This window comes from Rhea americana, unplaced genomic scaffold (assembly GCF_003343005.1).
Source record: "Rhea americana isolate MKP2758 unplaced genomic scaffold, rheAme1 scaffold_2, whole genome shotgun sequence".
In the NCBI taxonomy this organism is placed as follows: Eukaryota; Metazoa; Chordata; class Aves; order Rheiformes; family Rheidae; genus Rhea; species Rhea americana.
In genome coordinates, this window is record NW_028186149.1 from 5743760 (window position 1) to 5762350 (window position 18591).

An 18591-nucleotide genomic window follows, 5' to 3' on the forward strand; every position below is an offset into this window, starting at 1 on the left:
ACTGCACTTCTGCTCTTGTTGCTCTTGGAGACTACATACTTTTCTCACCTCTCAGCTAGACTCATCAAAATGAAAAGGTTGTAAATTATGTGTAAGTCTATATATGACTGTGTCACTGTAATATTATCAAGAGCAAATACGATGTTGTGATGTGGTGCATGATGTGGTGCACATATTAAGCTTAGTTTGTAGGTAAACCATGAGCTGGGGCCTTCCTGAAATAGTTAGAATTGGCAAATTAAGGAAAAATGTCTGACCTCATTTGGAATTTCACATTTATAAGTTAGTGGAAAGTATGGCAAGATATGGAAAGATATCTTGTGATGCATTACAGCTCARTGACTTTAATAGAGGCACATCTGAATGGCTGAGGAAAGAGTAAGCAATATGGAGCTGTTTTTGAAAAAATCTGTGCTTTGTCTGCTCTGGTGCTTACTTGCTTGTGGGACCATTGCTACACTGCTAGAACCTGAAAGCAGCTGCTGATGGGGTTCAGAGAGGTAACTTTGGGGACAGAAGCTCTTGTTCTCACAAAAAACACAACTCTTCTCAAAGAGTTTAACTGTTTTCACCAGAAACATTTGCAAATCCTTATTTAGCTGCAGTCTTTTCTTATCATGAAGCACTGTGAATGTTAAGGAAAAATGAATATAGGAGATTTTACTGATACTGTGCAGAGAGGTTGAAATTGTACAGAGATGCTTCAGTATGGATGACGTTGAGAGTGTTCCATGCAACATTCCTGTCTTTATTTTTTATTTTTTTCCAGTTACATCCTGTCTTTCATTCCTGTATGTAACTCTGAGCCATCTCTACTGAAATTCAACCTTTTTTTTTGTTTGTTTGTTTTGTTTTGATTATGCTGAAATGCAAATGTAGTTGCAAAACTAACTGTTGTTTCCTTTCCTGGCTTCTCCATTCCTAGTTTCCATTTGCTTTCTGGAAATGAAATCCAGAATCTGTTGTTTTCCTGCCTGCCCTGTTGTGCAAGGTAGAAGTTTCTCACCACATCTGCAAACCTGTTGCTTAACTTGCCCCCTTCTGTGCCCCCTTTCTAGATGGGAGCTTAGGGTTTTGTGTCTGGCATCTTGTGTATGTGGATGTACATGTATTGTAGCTTTGTGTGCCTGTCAGTTCTTGTTCTTCCTATGCTGAATTCTGTATTTCCAGCAAGGCTGACAGTGTCATGGAGCATCTTCAGTTGAGATAGAAGTGACATCAACATTTGTAAACTAAAGCTTTGCAACTCATCTTTTGCACACATTTTTGCAGAATCCTGCGTGCGCCTTKAGTGCCCTCAGAATCACTTGGATTCTTCCAAGAGACAATCATAGACACTGATGCTCTAATTCCTTCTAATTCCTTTATAGTTGAAGCCAAAAAGGGCATTGCAGTGAAATGTCAAGTAAAGCTAAAGCAATTGAGAGAGACCAAAAGAGCAAAGTTCAGAGTAAATAAATCTCTTCATCTCATTAGTGAGAGGAAAGCAAATTTGCCTTCCTGTTATTTGTATTACAGAGAAGTCCCAGAAAGTGGCATTTTGGCTGAAATTAAAGCAAACCAGGTCATACATTTTCCTAAGGAAAAAATAATGGAGCTCAGAATATTTCAGCACTATAAAGTGCTTATTTATTAACTTTCTTCCCCCAGCATAACAGTTACTGATTTAAGAAAAAAAGTCATAATTCGTTTGTGTCATTCTTGCATCTTGTATCTGGCAGCTTTTAGCCAAAGGTTTTTATAAAGTGTTGGCAAGCAACAGCATTTAACTCCCCATTCCCTCTTTATAAAAGAGCTGGCAAATGTCCAATGCTGACCAGTTTTGCAGGGGCTGAGGTGCTGCTGCTGCCACAAAGCAGGGTGAGGCCATTTGCCATGCTTGGGCTGCGCGGACAGGAATGCGGTCCCTGCCGTGGGGTGCRGGTGCTGGGGTGCTGAGCGGCTTCCCTCTCCATCCAGGACACCTTCTCTGGGCTTCTGCTATGGCAGATCAGGTGATGTATAAAAAGCTATTGAAGTTAGCTCATTAAGTCTATGTAGCACCCAAGTGAGAAGCTTTTTTAATATGATTTTACTTGCACTTACAGAATGCTCAAACCTGTACTACTGCATTATTGCCCTGTGCTTGTTCTCACGCTTTCTCTGTTGAGAGACCTGCAGTATTTTCTTTTTCTGTCTGTATGAGGCCTGCACTCCTTTCCTCCTTCATTTTCAAAGCATTTTTTGGACTTTTTTCACAGTATACTTACAAATATGGTTCCATCATATATGAATACAGTGGAAGCTTTTGAAGTAGACTGAGGCTCTTTCTCCTGTCACATACTACACTTGTTGTGATGGATCCCTAAGAATATATCCCTTTTTCTTCACTACGCTCATCCCTTTCTTGGTGGGTTGTTCTGCATTGCGCAGAGAAAATGCAGACTTTGCTCTAGCGTGGCCCCTACCTCCACGACATAGCCCGGTTCATTTTGCTCTGTTCTAGTAGGGTCGAGGCTTTCCTGAACAGAGAAGACAAGGCCAAGACATGACTCATCTTTCTTTGTCTGTAACATCTACCTCAAAATAGTGACGCTTGCAGAAGTTGGAGACTATTGAAGTTAACTGTAACCAGTAAAAAAAGTCTGCCCCCTCCCCAGAAGAAAAATGTGGTGAAATTTTGTGATATCTTAACATGTGAATTAATTATGGGCCTAATTGTGTTACTTGGCAAGTTCTAACTATTTTGTACTTTTATCATTGTCTCATAGGAAATATCATACTATTGAGAAAATAACTTTGATGATGCTGCAGATCTGTGATACTAGGGTGACGTCTGAGATGTATAAATAGTTGTCTTCATTTGGCATGAGGGGACTGAGTGGGTTGAGTTAGTTTAATTGTAACGTTTTCATGTGGAATAGTGGGTTTTGCCCTTGGAGGGCTTGAGTGGTGCAGAAGAGACCCAAAAAGAGATGTTTCCTTTTTTCTACTTTTTGTCTAAAATGGTCTTGTTTAAATATATATTGCTTCTTTGTGAAATGGAGTGGTGTTGCAAGTGTGATCTGAAGTCGGTCAGATTTAATTCCTTTACATTCCAGACTTCATCAAGGAATAATTTTTCTGTTGTTCTTTAGAAATCTGTGGTAAAGCTGACTTTCACTGTGGTACCAAAGGGGCAGCAAAGTGTGCTCAAACCTCCGCATACAAGGCAGAAAGATAAAGATCAACAGTTCACATCAGAGGCTGCTGTCAACCTCCTCTCACCCTAGAGAAAAAGATGTAAAGCTATGAGCAGAACTGAACAGTTGTGATCCATATACTGCATTATTAATGCAATGACACTGTTTCTTGCAAGAAATGTTCTCACATTAAGATGTTTTATGGCTTGCGGCAGGTTTAGCAGATATTTTGTCTGCTCCTAGGTAGCTCATGCATAAATCTCTTCTGAAATGCTGTTTGCCTTTAGGAATAAATGGGACATGTGAACTGTGTAATTGCTTCCCAGCTGTACTGTCAAGCAGCACCCTCCTTAGACATGAGGCACACCTCTTTATCTCCGAGCACCCATCAGCATGAATGCAAACAGGTGACACGTAAGCTTGGCGGCTGGGCGCCGAACAGGTGGTGCTACAAAAGTACTCCTGCTAGCAGTAGTGTCTGCAGTTAGCCCTAACTATTCCTTTAGCTGAGTTTGGGGTAAGTGGTGTACTTTATTTTGAATTGATGTGCTTGAGGACTGTCTGATTAAGAACATGTACAAATTTCCTGTTTTTTTTTTCACTGTGTGTGTCTGTGTAAATTTTCATTTGTAGATCAATGCTTATTTTTGCTTGTATTTTCCTATACTGTTACTTTGTGCCTTCATTCTCCCTTCATTTTCTTCCCTCCTCCAGCCGTGTAACAACACGGGAATTGCATGTTTTGTTCCAGGCCTTTTGTTCGGAGCGTGTATTCCCTGTCCTGTACTGCACAGGAGCAATCCTGCATGCCAAGCCAACTTCCTCAGTTTATCCGGGAACAATGCTGCCATAGTCTCAAGTGTTTTATCACACAGGATTGTGATACTTATGTCCTGGAGGCAAAAATAGGAGCCTGTAACACTGATGCCTGTTAATGTGAAACTCCCTGGGGCTGGGAACTGCCCTGAACGAGAGCAGTGCCTGCTTTGCAGAGCATCCCTTCTGGCGAGGTAGTGTGATCTGGACCTGTGTGGGGAGAGGTCCGCGGGGACAGTTGTGCCGGCACAGATTAAATGACGGCTGTAAAAGTCCCATCAGCAATGTAAAAGGCACTTGTTCATAGTCCCTTTCCATCTGCGTGCTATGCCATGTGCAATGCTGGAGCTGAAAGGGATGAAAGGGGGTGGGGTGGGGAGGTAGGTTTACAAAAGTAGAAATCCTGGAAGGCTTACTATGGAGTCTAAACTATTTCCATTTTTTTTTTTCAGCTAAGGAGTTGTTACTCTTAAAAAAAAAAAAAAAAAAAAAAAAGGGGGGGGGCGGGAATGCTCATTCTACAGTGATTTCAGACTTTTTTTCCCCCTCTTTGTAGATCAGATAAATTCTATGATGTCTCTTCTCCAATTCTTCCTTTTTCCCGCTCTTCTGATACAAGAGGTATCAAAATGTAGATGGAAAGACAAGAAAAAAATGGGATGAGTTATAGTAAACAAGTTCATGGCTTGGTTAAATAACTTTCAGTTACTTAATGAAGAGTGGGGCGGGCATGTATTTTAAAATACACAGGTCCCCTGTATGATATATACAGAGGTGAGTGGCAGCTGCAGCTTTATATGGACTACACAAGCAGTGGTGAGCAGAGAATTTTGACCAAGGAAACAGGTAATTGCCAAATAGTAGAGGCTTGATATTAAGTGTCTTAATATTTTTGAAGTTTTTAAAGTTGAATTGCAAGAAGGTGAGCTCATCTAGTTAGAAAGAGGTATAACCGATCTGATGCTTTGAGCTAGTAATCACAGAGACAGGACAAAATCCTGCCTGTTGTCTGCTGTTGAGTTCAGGGAGGCAGGTTCCAGAACAGTGGCTTAGCTCAGGGAGCAGCCTTGCTTTCTGATTCTGTTATGTCTGTCCTTTTGTGAATGTGCATGTAAATATTATGCTGTGAAAGCATGAACATATTAGATTAAAGAAAACTAAATAAACAGCGTGTGAAAGAGCAGAAACTTTAGTACTTCTTTTAAACACTCCTTAGCAGTTTTTTTTTGTGAATAGATTCTTTTTTCTATAGCAGAGAGCTGGAGGTATCTGGTCCCTAGGACTGCTAGTCTTAGAAGCAGAGGGTGGAGATCACTTTTTAAATATTTGTACAGGGAGGAGGACAAGGCTTGAAACTGCTATGAAAATAACTCTTTGCATGTCTCCAAGGATAGGTTAGCTGTGCAGGGTTTCACAAGAACCACACCCTGGAGATATTTGAATAATAGATTGACATTGTGGGGTGCAGTGAAAGGTGTGGGCATTTCAAAAGCCAAAGGAGAGAACTTCCTTCTCAACTTCACCATTGAGAGCACGGTTTTATGCATCTGCTGTGAAGGGCTCCTAGGGCACTACCAGTCATTTGCAAACTGTATTTGTTATCAGCCATATGGAGGATTGAGGTTAAAGTAGTCCTCATGGTGTGGCATGTTTTATACAAATAGATACTCTACAAATCTGATATGACCTAGTAATGCRTTTAGGGTGTTTGCCACCCCTCCCCACTCCCCCATGTCTAACCAAAGGTTTTCACCCAGCTCTGATTAGCGGAGGCATGCTGAGGTTTTACCCTAACTCTTAACAGACCTGAACCAGCACGGTTTCTACGTCCCCGAGCATGCTAGTAGTAGCGATACCGATACCGCTGTCGTGCCCATTCTTCTGCCATCAGGTTCTGAACAGGGTGCAAGATAAGCTAGCTTTCTTGCAGCATACATCAGTTTACAGTGATCACGTGGCACTATTGTTCCTATCTTACCAGAAGTTTGTTCTGTATACCTACAGCTAGCTAACAAAACACCAGGAAGACAGGGCAAATACTTCTATCTGAGAACAACAGCACCATAAACCCCACGATGCTAGCCTGTCTTTGCATAGTGTAACGGTTGTAAGATTTGTCTTTTAAAGCAATAATTAATTTAGGGATACTGAGGCTAAAATAACATGAACTTGAATAAAAGGGCCCTGTATTTTACACAGCCCTTTACTCTTGGCAGAATATCTGAGGGCAAAAGGAGGCGGAACAAGAGCTAGAAGTCTAAACCAAATCTAATCTTTAATTAAAAAAAAAAAAAAAGCCTATTTGCCTTTTAAAACATTTTTCCTTTCCTTCTTATGCATTTCAAAGAAAAGAGGCTTTGTAGAACTGCAAGGTAGGTGATATGATTTTTATTTTTTATCTTCTCCCTTCTCGAGGAAAAAAAAAAAAAAAAGACTTGCTGGTATGTGTGAATGTATTAGATCATTAAGGGCTTTTCATTTCTGTTAAAAATGTTCTTACGTCAGTGTGTCACTGTCTGTTCCACCTTCTCACTTGAATATACCGCTCTTGCAGACCTCGATGGTGAATGCAGACCTGCAGTTTTGGTGTACTTACATAAAAACATCACTGTTAATGATTGCTGCATTCCCTCCCCCCCACACTTCTTACTCTATTGCAAAACATGATATTAAAAATGCAACAGTGGAAAGTGAATTAGCTGCCTGTGGCTTGGTAGAGAGAGGGAACTCTGCAGCTAGTACTAGGTAAGCCCTATTCCTGCAAGGTTTCACTGTGGTAGGTGGCATAATGTAAAATATATTTTGACTGGCAGAAGGGAGATTTCAAGGTTAGAAATGGCAGTAAGGCATCAAATGCCTTCCAGTGACTCTTCAGCTGGAGAACATCTGGGTAAAACTTGACTGTTGTCTTCACTGGATCGTGGTTTGTGCAGAAATAGCGAAGTCAACTAATCACAGTTGTGTTTTGTAACGGAGCAGAACTGGCACAAAGTCAAGGCTTTAAAGATAATTCTGACTTCAGTTTAATGGTGGTGATTGACGCCCACATACGGAGATTGAGATACAGAGTTTGTTCCAAACCTCAAGCTGTGAACTGATATTCAAGAAGTGAATTGGTGTTTTGCCACTGGTGCAAGCTGCTGCTTGTTTTATCTAGTTCAAGCTACAAGCAGCTCTAATAATACTTATTTACACTTGAAACAGAAAACTTTATTTTGTCCTTAATTTCATCATCTATCTTTTTGTATATTTTGGTACTTATTTTGCCCCTTTAAAAGGGGCAATCTTATGTTAGATTTCTACTGCTTTTAGAGTGGTTATTCCAGACTTCTCCTTTTGCATTCATTTCTTTGAAAACAACATAAGGCAGGTCACTGCTGTTTGTTTTGGGGGAGGTGAGGTCAGTAACTGCTTCACAGGAAAGTACTAGTGCACTTGTACTAGTCTTTGTAGTGTTCATTAAAATATCCAGGGATTGTCTTGTAAATTTTAGCTAGTTACTGTACTTCAATCAGAATGTATCTTCTAAGTGGTTCTTGTTTCAGTAGTGCAAAAAGAATGAAGAGAATCGTCCTAAACATGTATAGGCCATGGAAAAATGTGTGTGTTATTTAATGACCTCTAGGTTCAAGAGTTAATTTAAATGATTTGCTGCTACCAGGAATAAAACTTTTAAAATGTGAAAATTGTTTTCTTGTTTCATTACAAACTAAAAGAAAATGTTTGCTTGGTTATTTTTCTTCCTGGTATAATAGGACTTCTTTTGACACTAAAACATAGTTGTTAATAGAAAACGATTATCATACAGAAGACGACATGAACCAACTTTAACTAAACTATTTTGAGAGTCTCTTGTTATGTATTCAGAAAAAGTTCAATAAATGTTAAATGTTTGAGGCAGTGTGATGCCTTTTTGTTTAAGTATTTTGGGGAATCTGAATTATTCCTGTATATTAATAATCTCACAGTGAATGCAAGATCAGAGTTATATTACTGATATGTTTAAAGTAGATTCTTCCAGCTTCCACAGAGATTAAAACAGTTCTGCAACTCATGCTACAGGTATCTCAAATAGTTTTCTTTGACCTTGGTTTTTATTCTTTCTTGAAGAAGTTAAAATTGTGTTGCCTCCTCTTTGCAGTAAGAGGAGTGTTGTTAAAAAAAAAAAAAAAAAAAAAAAAGTACTTTTCAGCTGGACTGATAGCTGCCATAATTGAGAGTTTAATGTGAAAGTAGTGCAGAAGAGCACAGCRTTGATCCCACTACTGGGTTCTTTGTAGTTCAAATAGTGATTTGTATTTTAAATGTGACAAAAGATGCCTTAGCGCAGTTGTTGAATAACTAATGCTTTTTGCTTTGCTTTCTAAGGTGTCGCCTGAGTTCTCACTATGTCTGATGGGGACTATGACTACCTCATCAAATTCCTAGCGCTTGGTGATTCTGGAGTAGGAAAGACCAGCCTTCTTTACCAGTACACAGATGGCAAATTTAATTCCAAATTTATTGCAACGGTGGGCATTGACTTCCGGGAAAAGAGAGTGGTGAGTTTTCACAAATAGTATGCTCCTTTAAAACTATAGCTGTCTTTGTGATGGCTAGGTTTTATTTTAAAAAGTTTAACCTTCTGATGCTTATGTGGAGGCATACAATCCACCGTTACTGTGTAATTAATCTTCTCGTAAGGAAGTTAGTCTGCCCGCCCTAGCTCCCCCAGACTTGACATAAGAAGAGCTGATTCTCAGCAACCTCTCGCTGTTCTTTAGCAAGTGTTGATGAGCACAGCTGCTTGGTGAGCTGTGATCCTACTACCCGGAGTAGCACTCCCTATGTGAGTACTGATTGGGCTCAAGTAAAAATGGTTTTATTGTTTGTGAACTGAAATGGCTAGTGACCAAAGACTGCAATGGTAATTTTAAAACCATTAAAAAAAGAGAATGAAATGATCTGTCATGATATAAGTTATCTGGCTTCCTAAAGAGTTACCGGTACCAGAGAAAAATTATGAAAGATAAAATAGAAAGGCCTTTTTAACTCCCAAATTATCATTAAATGTAAGGCAAACACATTTTCGATTTGAGACCGCAGAGCGCTACTTTGTGACCAGTCGGATGCTGGTCCTTACTGCGCTAAGGAGCTGAGGTGGCACCGTGCCCTTTCCTTTCTCACGCAGCAGCGTCACACACCTTCCAGTGCAGCCCGCTCTCGCTTCCCCAGCCTCCGGAGACCTGCATGGTGAAACGGGCATTGTGTAAACTGGCTTTTGAAGGATGACATGCACCACAGTAATAGGAAGGAATAAATATCCTAATGAGATGCTGATCTGTGGAATAAGTTAGTATGTCTTTTGTGGGACAATAAATGTGGTGGGGTTACTTGATTAGCATATTTGGTAACTCAAAATAAGGAGTAAGTTTAGGTACCTGATTCACATTAAGGACAGCTTGCTGAATTTGTGGATAAAGATGTATTTGTATTTCCAGCAATCCAAGTACAATGATAGTTCAAGGAAAAGAAGACAATGCAACCTAAAATGTTCTATAATGCACAAATATTATTTTTATCTGATCCTTCTAAAGCTAACGGATGTCCTTATATATGCTTTTGTGCTGAATAAACTCTTCAGCATTTATTGTTAGCATCCAATTTCTTCTTTTATAAGCTAGTATATGATAAGATCTACCCTCAGCTCTTTTTCAGCAATCTTTTGGCAGTTAAGAAGAAATGTCATTATCTTTATGAGTATATTGTGTTTGCTAATGAGGTTTTGTTAGTCGTACAAATATATTGCCAGATTGCACGATCTGATTGCTGCTGTCTTATAATTACATTTTAATTTGAACAGGATACAAGATAATAGTAAAAAATAAAAAATTGAAATAAAAAAGTAAACTTGCCTAAGGAAACTCAATGGCCATTCTGAATATATATTGGGAGTCCATGGTCTATTGGAAACTTTCTCCAGTTTTTAAATATTCAACTACATGAATAATTAAAATGCAACTCTATTACTAAGTCATATAAAGCAGAAGGTTTGAGCTGTGGTCGGGCCTTGAGTCAGAAATGCTAGTTTTGCTTCATTCAAAATGTTAAGTATCAGGGGTTTTTTGCTGTTCTATAAAGGCTGGATTGCTAACACTGTCTTGCAAATTTGACTTTTGTAGGTCTACAGACCCAATGGGCCAGATGGCATTAGTGGCAGAGGGCAGAGGATACATCTTCAGCTCTGGGATACTGCAGGGCAGGAAAGGTATGTTGTCTTTGTTTGTTTTTCCCTATCTAGCAAGTAAGGCAGTTGTCAGGAAGCTAGACAAACAGAACTAAGTATATGAATTTTATTTATTGATTGTTGTATTTTAGTTGTATGACTTGACAGATAAGGGCTCTTACTTTGATTTTAACAGTTTCCCATGAGTACGCATTAAGTCACAGCTGTGCTAAATTAAAACTTTTTTTTTCTGTCTTTTGGAAATCTTCAGTTTACTTTTTCTTGGCCGATTAGTACAGATATTTTTAAACCTTTTATATTTATAGTTATTGTTGTTATTATCATGGATATCTTGAGGTCTTGGGAGAGTCAGACAGATGAAGTCAAGTCAAAGGGTTCTTTTCTAGTTATCTGTTGAAAGACAAGCATCCTTGCAGCTGATTATCTTAAAATCAAAAACTGATGTGTGCTGTAACAGATTTCAGTGTTGTATGAACTTTACTGCTCTTCTAATTTCTTGATTAAGGTGTGCTTTAGAATATGAGGCTTGATCTACAGCTCTCAGGCTTGAGTGGAAGGTCTCCCTGACTTCCTGTGCCCTGGATCAGGCCACAGTAATGCTAGCAATTTGTGTTAGCCAACCATCAGCAGAAATAATTGTGATGAATATTTTGTTCTTGCTAGTTAAGTTTTAAGTTATCTCAGTTTTATAACTGTATACAGTTATATACAGTTATGTATTTAAATTAACTTATCAGATGTGCCAGCTAACTTTACTTCAATGGTCTAGGTTTCGTAGCCTGACAACAGCTTTCTTCAGAGATGCAATGGGGTTTCTTCTACTCTTTGATCTGACAAATGAGCAAAGTTTCCTCAACGTCAGGAATTGGATAAGTACGGCATTTTTTTTTCTTGCTTGCTTGCTTGCAGGGCTGTTTGCAAATATGAAGTGTTACTGAGAAATATTTAGAACTGAAAACTTTTTTTTAAAAAAAAAAGCTTTTTAGAGAAAAAAGAAAGTAAATGTTGCATTCAGAATTGTAATAACTGCTAGTGGTGGTTTCTAGTGCTTACCTGAAATTCAGCTTTGAATGTGTATGAAACCAAGCTGAGAAAACTTTGTATCCCTGACTGTAGTATCCTTCAGCAACTTAAATCTGTGAAAGCCGATGCAAAGCTTCAACTTCAGCTTTGCCAGCAAGGTTAACGGAAAGCAAATGTTACTAGGCTAGTGTGTCTAGGGGAAGCAGTTTCCAAACCCAGGAAAAAAAATCAAGAGATGGAAAGTATTCTTTCTCCCTTCCTAGCAGCTCACTGAAGACGCTTGGTGAGCAGAACTCCTCAAGCTACAAATACGGAGCTTCTGTGCTAATGTTACCAGGCTTCTGCTCCCTAGTTTGTTCACTGGGTGCGTGATAGTGCATGTCCACCTGCTCCCTGGTTTCTCTGCGCAGCAGGAGAAATCCTGCTAGGTAACAGCAAATACCTAGAGAACAGGAGTTTTCTTTCTTTCTGAGAGTCATCTTCCTGAAGTTCTTGTGTCTTCTTAAAGGTACTAAAATTCTTGGTGAGAACAGCACTCAAGTGAGCCTAATTTTTGTTGTTGCTGTTAGGTCAGCTACAAATGCATGCATATTGTGAAAACCCTGACATTGTATTATGTGGAAACAAGAGTGATCTGGAAGACCAAAGAATGGTGAAAGAAGAAGAGGCAAAGGAACTTGCAGAAAAATATGGGTAAGTAACTTCCTTCCAGTTATTGTTCTGTTTAAAGCAAAGTGAAATACGCTCTCTGTGCCACTTCTGTATACTGGCAGGTTATTGTGAGAATAAGCATTTTAGAACACTTAACTGTCCTGTATAATATCTTGTTGCTGTCAGAGGTCAATGTTTTCTGCTTTGCCTAAAAATACATACTTAATTTTGTAGAAATCTCACATGGGAGATCAAGTAATCTTTCCTTGGTAGGAAACAAAATAAATCATTTCACAAATGTTCTGGAAAAGAGGTGGAATTTAGCTGGGAAGGCAGATTAATAACAATGATCTAACTTCCTCTTGCCTGTGCTAAGGCTTTCTGCAGGGCACAGAGAACCCATTTTTCTCAGATTTTTGAAGAAAACAAGAATAATATTAAGCAATGATACCCTAATTTATAGTTTGAGTTTTATCTCAAAAGTTTGTTGTAGGGCAGCTGCTGTCACTGGCACAGCTGTTGAAACATGCTGCCTCAGATTCTCTGAGAGCCTCTGGACCACTTGCAGGCATCCAAAGAGTTTATTTTATAGAGTGCTGGGTTCTTACAAAAGAGTGATTCTGGTCCAGACCACAGTTCCCCATGTCTCTCCCCAAGCTGTCTGTGGGGTGCTGTGCTACCCTTTCCCCTCCTCACCCTTTCTTCACGGCTGTTCAAATTGCCTTCAACTGTTCAAGGAATTTTGCTGGGCCTGTACCCTAGCTGAGTTCTTAATGGCTGTCCTCAAAAGGTACTCATTCTCAGCCATATTTTCTTRAAGACATCTAATTGCTCTCTTAATCTTTCCCTGAGAGTCCCCAAAACCACTTAGGCCAGCTGAAGGCGACAGCAGCCTTGCCTTTCCCCATTTCTGCTGGCACGGATCATGTGTCCTTAAAGGAATAGTGGCAAAGCTTTCTTCTGATGGGATTCTTCCAATAGTAAATTCCATAGGACTCTTCTACCCTGATAACTATTCCATGAGTCTCATCTCTGGACTATATTTGCATTCTAGTGAAGATCAGATGTGTATTTTTGAAGCAAGTCTTCTGAGCCATTTACAGTGATTTGATTCACATTGTGGAGTAGCCTTGTAGCATGTGAACTGGATTTCTTTTCAATTAAAAACTAAACCAGAAGATGTATTCCAGCTGCTAATGTGCATTCAGTCCAGGGGGTCGAAATAGCGCTGGTCCGAAGACCTGCAAAACACCTCTAGTGTGAACTTCAGGTCCTCAGCCCTAATTGGCTTGTTCTGCAGGCCTGGTCCTGTTATGCCACGTTATTTGCTATCACAGATGTAGTCAAAAATTAGCTTTCCTTGACCTTGAAGAATCATTGGAAGGAGGCAAATCTGAAGCTGRCTGTGCATTAGAGACGACTGGGTTTAGTGCAATATTACCTGCTTCCTTTTTCGTCCTCCTACCGACATGTTTGTTTGAATTCTGTATCTCACAGCTAACAGCAAGTGCATGGGGCATTTTAACTGGCTGCTTATGAGGAGCAAAAACTTCTGGGAGTGAACAGCAACAGATGGCATGTTTCAATTTCTTAAAAGATTTGAAGGAGATCTTTCTGCATGTCACTTCATCTTCTGCAAAACAATTTCTGAAATGTTTATCACAGTGGCTGAAAATGCCAACTTAATTTAGGAATAGGGAATGAAAAGTCAAAGTTACAGGTCACATCTGATCTGCAGGCAATTGCAGCGCTCTCTGCCCTGTGGAAATGAGACAGGGGAGCTGCTAGACTTTCCCAAATGCAACTGGGAGGAAGCAAGTAATCCTGCTACAGCCAACAGTCTGCTCATGACAGAAGTGGGTGATCCTGAATATCCTTTCTAGGGAAAGGCCTTGTACGAGTTAGTGTTGTATTTTGAAAATGTTCATAGAAGACTTAGATACTGAGACAGGATTATAGTATTTCTGACCATTCACTGGATCTTGCAAATTAGAGAGAAACAAGAAATACTTCAAATTTTGAAGGGATTATTTCAGCCTCGTGGGGAACAGCACTGAGGCGGCCGCCCTAGCACCACGCTGTGGGGAGCACTGAGCACCCAGGGTCAAAGCCCTCAGACCACCTCTCAAAGCACCCTGACCCTCCACAGCAAAGACGACTGGTAACGTGTGTTCGGTGCCAAGGTGCTCAGAAACTCTTGTTGCCCGGCAGGACCCAGGTGGGCTGAGCAGCACTGTGCAAACACAGGATAAACCTTTTAAATAGAGTTTGCAGTTGAAACGAATGGAAGCGGTTGAAGCAAGACGCGGTGGCCGGGAGGATCGCAGTCTGCACGGCAGGAAGTGGTGTCCCCGCACCCCGCCTGAGCTGTGTCAAGCGCTTGCTGCAGCCTTCTAGAAAAACGAGAGTTTGCAGGCGAATTTGAGAGTCGCGTGCTGGGAGCAGTTCCCRAGTACGAGGGCGCACGCTGGGGGAAAGCACGCAGGCGTTCGCTTGAAAATACTCCAGTCGGGTCTGGTACAACATGGGCCATAACTTAATGTTAAAAGGATATGACTGTAGGGAGCCTTAAATAATACATTTCTCTCTCTGTAAAAATCCTTTAAAATGAGGGTCCTCTACTAATTTAGGGTACAGTCTAAAGTGCTCTAGCAGGCATCTGCCCTTTCACTGTTCTGCCACAGTCAGACTTACTGTTTGGCAGGAGTTAGAATTAAATTTAGTTAACCTAATGGTGTCCTTTGGGGCATGGCACTCTCTGCAGCCCTTTCTCCTCAAAAGGAACTGTTATTTATTATCCATTGCTCCTGGTGTTGGTTACATTTGTTTGTCCTGGCATTAGTGTACAGATAGAAACCCCCGGTATCTTCCTCCCCTTACTTCCTCTTCCTTCTCTTCTCTTTAACACCAAAGTTAACTTTTCCAACCTTATGCTTCAAAAAATAAAGGAAAGAATATTCAGCATTCATCTACTGCCTCTTACTGCTTCAGGTTCTCTTCTTACATCTGTAGTCATCCTCCCTCAAAGCAGTGACTAATTTCAAACCGGTGAATGTCAACATCCACTAGGCTTTTTATTTGCTTGTCACTCTCTTCCCATCTGTTTTGATACTCTTACCCCTTCTCATCAACCTCTTTAAGTGCATAAGTATCCACTGGAGATAATTATGCTCATCTTCCTATTTCTGTATCCTACTTTTTTTCTTCCCCCTTGTCCCCTTCTGACTTGTATTTTCGGTCATCTTTATGATAATAATCGTCTTCCTTTACTCAGTCTTCCCTTTCCTTAAGCTTCTTTTTGTTTGTACTAGCTTTGTTCATCTCCTCCTTTTATCTTGATAATGCTTGTGCTTACTCTTCTTGTTCTTTTTTCTGTGTCCGTTCACCCTGACAGTCTGAACTCTCCTATCTTTTCTCCGTTTCCCTGGTTCTATTTTGTTTTCTCCGTTATCTGTATTGCCAGTCATATCTGCTACTTTGCTATCTTGATAGGGATGTGGCATCCAGAGCAATGAAAAAAGAAGAGAAAATATCTTGTATGCATTCTCCATTTTAACATAGATGCCTAGCTTCTCCCAAAATCTGCATCCCAGGTCAGCACGCCTGGCAGCTTACTCATATATTTTTTCATGTTTGTCTGCAGTTATTTGGTATAGATGGGAGTGAGAATTGGAGTGCTCACTAGGGGAGGAAGGGTTGGTGAATTCCATAGAAGGAAGAATATCTTATCCCTAACTTGGGGCTGTTGACATGTGTTTTAAAACAAGTGCTGCCCCAGTCCAGTGACACCTTTTGTAATGATGACAAGAGCACCACATCTGGGGCCTTTGCTGCCTTGCCTGAAGGGGAACGTGCATACAAGCTCTCCTGTCTTGCRATGGTGCTATAGCTGATGTGGAGATGGGTAAGCACAACACGGATATGCAGACAAGACCATGTATAGTAATTGAATCTCTTGTGGGTGAGCAGAACTGGAAGAACAGACTTCAGAAGCATAACTTTTGGAATTCGTACCTACTGGTTCTATGTAAAATGTGTATTCCACAGTGTAAACTCATGCTTATCCTTCTGCTCCATCTACAGTGTGAGCTATTTTGTTTGTATTTCAGACCACTGAGCACTCAGTCCCTTTCTCCTCTGGAGTGTCAGTAACAGCCTTTGTGTGTTTTCTAAGCATGTGGCAGTAATCATTTACTGGTTTTGTTCCTGTGAATATAAGCTGTATGATTTAAACTTGTTTTTTAAAAAAACTTTCTGCAGAATACCGTATTTTGAAACCAGTGCAGCTAATGGGAGTAATGTAAGCAAAGCCATTGATACTCTGCTTGACCTCATCATGAAGCGCATGGAACGGTGTGTGGATAAATCCTGGATCCCAGAAGGGGTAGTACGCTCCAATGGGCACAGCTCTACGGAACAACTGAACGAGGAGCAAGAAAAAGGCAAATGTGGCTGCTAACTCAGTTACAACAGTTGAATTTAATGTGTATGCTAAGGTATAGTACAGTTGCAGTTTAACTGTTTAACCTATGGACCAATAGTATCATATAGTTACATTATGAAGCTATAACAATTCTTGGTGTTTCCTTTTGAATAACATTGACCATTGCTTGGAAGTTTATGTATGCAGTTTATTAGTGGATAAGGTAGAGGTTTATCAATTTGGTGTAACACTGGATGCTCCCTGAATTCTCTTCTTTAGAGGGAAGAGGAGGAGGGGAGTTTTCATCGCCAAACTTAGAAAAATTTTTCTGTATGGGCAAGAGGAAAGAGTTGGCATCTGAACTGGACTCTCAGTTGCTATTTGAAGGCTCCACTGAATACACAGACTAAGCATTTAGAATAGATATTGTGACTGTTCTTCTTAGTCTCTAGTAACAGTAAGTTTTCTGACAGGCTTCTTGATTTTGAAAAGAACAGTTCATAATTCTATTTGAACAGAAACGTTTCACCATTTCATCAATGAACAACAGTAGTAAAGAGCGATCCTGCTTTTTCTGCAAAAGAATGCAAATAGTTCTTCTTTGCTCTTGCAAAGTATCATTTCTAGTGATGAAAGCTAAAAGAGCACTGTTCTGTATGGAATAAAAAAAATGTCTAGAGAAGCACAGCAGGTACACACTTAAAGCAGTTTGGGTATGTCATGAAATYGAACATTTAAACTACAACTGTACTATTTAAAATATATCCAACATATGTATGAGACCTCTTGGCACCGTTTGAATTTCCAGAATATGCATATACGTATATTTATATGTAAATGGCATAAGTGTACATCTGTTGTTATGTTTCTTTTGTATTACCACTTGTGTTCTAACAGGAATGTAGGGCAACCTACAAAATTTCATCAGAGCTAGTGCTTTGTGCTGATTTTGCTTTGCCAAACATAGATTTGGAATGTTTCTTCAAATTTGGATTGAGAAATGAGTAACGATTGTCTTCTGTGAGACATAGCTGTCTAAGAAACCAGTTCTAAGTCAGTATTTCTATAAATTCACAGTGCTCATTTTCACCTGCCAACCTTTGTGTCCTGTAAATCTTGGTTATTATATATGACTTGTTCATTTCCTTTAGATTATGTTTAAAAATTAATAGTTACTTTCCCCCTGCTCCCCTTTTCTTTTTCTTTTAGATCACGTGAATGTCTGTTTTGGTTTCAGTGGTTGATGTTACTCCTTGATCATTTTTATTTATTCTTATGACAACATAAAGAACAATCAGTATTTTTTTTCCAGACTGATTTGAGATGTGCCTACCAAACTGTTTTATACCCTGGCAGAGTCTAAAGTATTGCCAATTAAAATCATAACATGCCAAACTGAGTCTTTTTACAGACTTTCCATGACTGTTTGTTTACAAAACTCCAAAGCTATTACTTCTTTAGAAATTATGTATTTATTTATTTAAATATTCTGTCTGTTTGGCAACTGTGAGTTCAGGCAAACATTGACATCAGTTGTCAACACAAATTGCAACATAACAATTTTTTTGAAGGACCAAAAATSTAAACTAGAATAGGAGCTAATTATGAAATTGTATCTTTGATGTAGCCTCTGGTTGTATTAGAAATACAAAAATAAGCGTTAAAACTTGGCACTTAAAATATTTTAAAAGTAATGTATTTTTCTTTAACAAACGCAACATGTAAATATTAGATTTTTTTATCAGAACATGCACAGAATATTTGAAAGTGCAATATAATTTGATTGCTAGAACAGAGGTTAAAGCAGTTTATATTGAATAAATATAATTTTTCTACTATACAATACCAAGAATCTAAAATGCTTGTGGACTGGAATTACTGTAGTTTAACTCAGAGTGCCTTTTGAATTTACCATCATGTTTCTGACCAGCGGAGTATTAAACTCTGCTGTAGGACACAACACATTGAAATGTACTTCAGTGTCTGAATTTCTTTTAAAGTAACTCTCTGCTTTTCAGAGAGTTGTAGTGGAACTTTGTCATACATGAACTTTAACGGGAGTTCTTGTGTTTACAGCTCCATCCAGTTCCTGACAACAGTATGGATTATTGCAGCCAGCTACTGAGCTAAGTGACTACTGAAAAGGTGTAAAAAATATTTCCTTTTGGGTACCTACATTTAAATTGGATATTAAATACTGAAACTGTCATATTTTTGTCCTGCATATTGTATGTAACTATTTACTACATAAAGAGAGTCTACATAAAATTGCTTTGATGCAAAACCATAAA

At 39.4% G+C, this 18591-nt stretch overlaps 1 protein-coding gene across 1 annotated transcript in view; it reads left to right on the forward strand.

The window, feature by feature from the left end:
• Positions 1 to 18591, forward strand: part of RAB27A (RAB27A, member RAS oncogene family) — a 37630-nt gene extending 19039 nt beyond the window's left edge. The window contains exons 5-10 of the mRNA XM_085303378.1: positions 8346 to 8518; positions 10139 to 10224; positions 10973 to 11076; positions 11796 to 11919; positions 16138 to 16373; positions 18377 to 18591. Of these exons, the coding sequence (XP_085159504.1) occupies positions 8366 to 8518; positions 10139 to 10224; positions 10973 to 11076; positions 11796 to 11919; positions 16138 to 16336 (666 nt within the window). The 5' untranslated portion in view covers positions 8346 to 8365 and the 3' untranslated portion in view covers positions 16337 to 16373; positions 18377 to 18591. The remainder of the gene's footprint in view (positions 1 to 8345; positions 8519 to 10138; positions 10225 to 10972; positions 11077 to 11795; positions 11920 to 16137; positions 16374 to 18376) is intronic.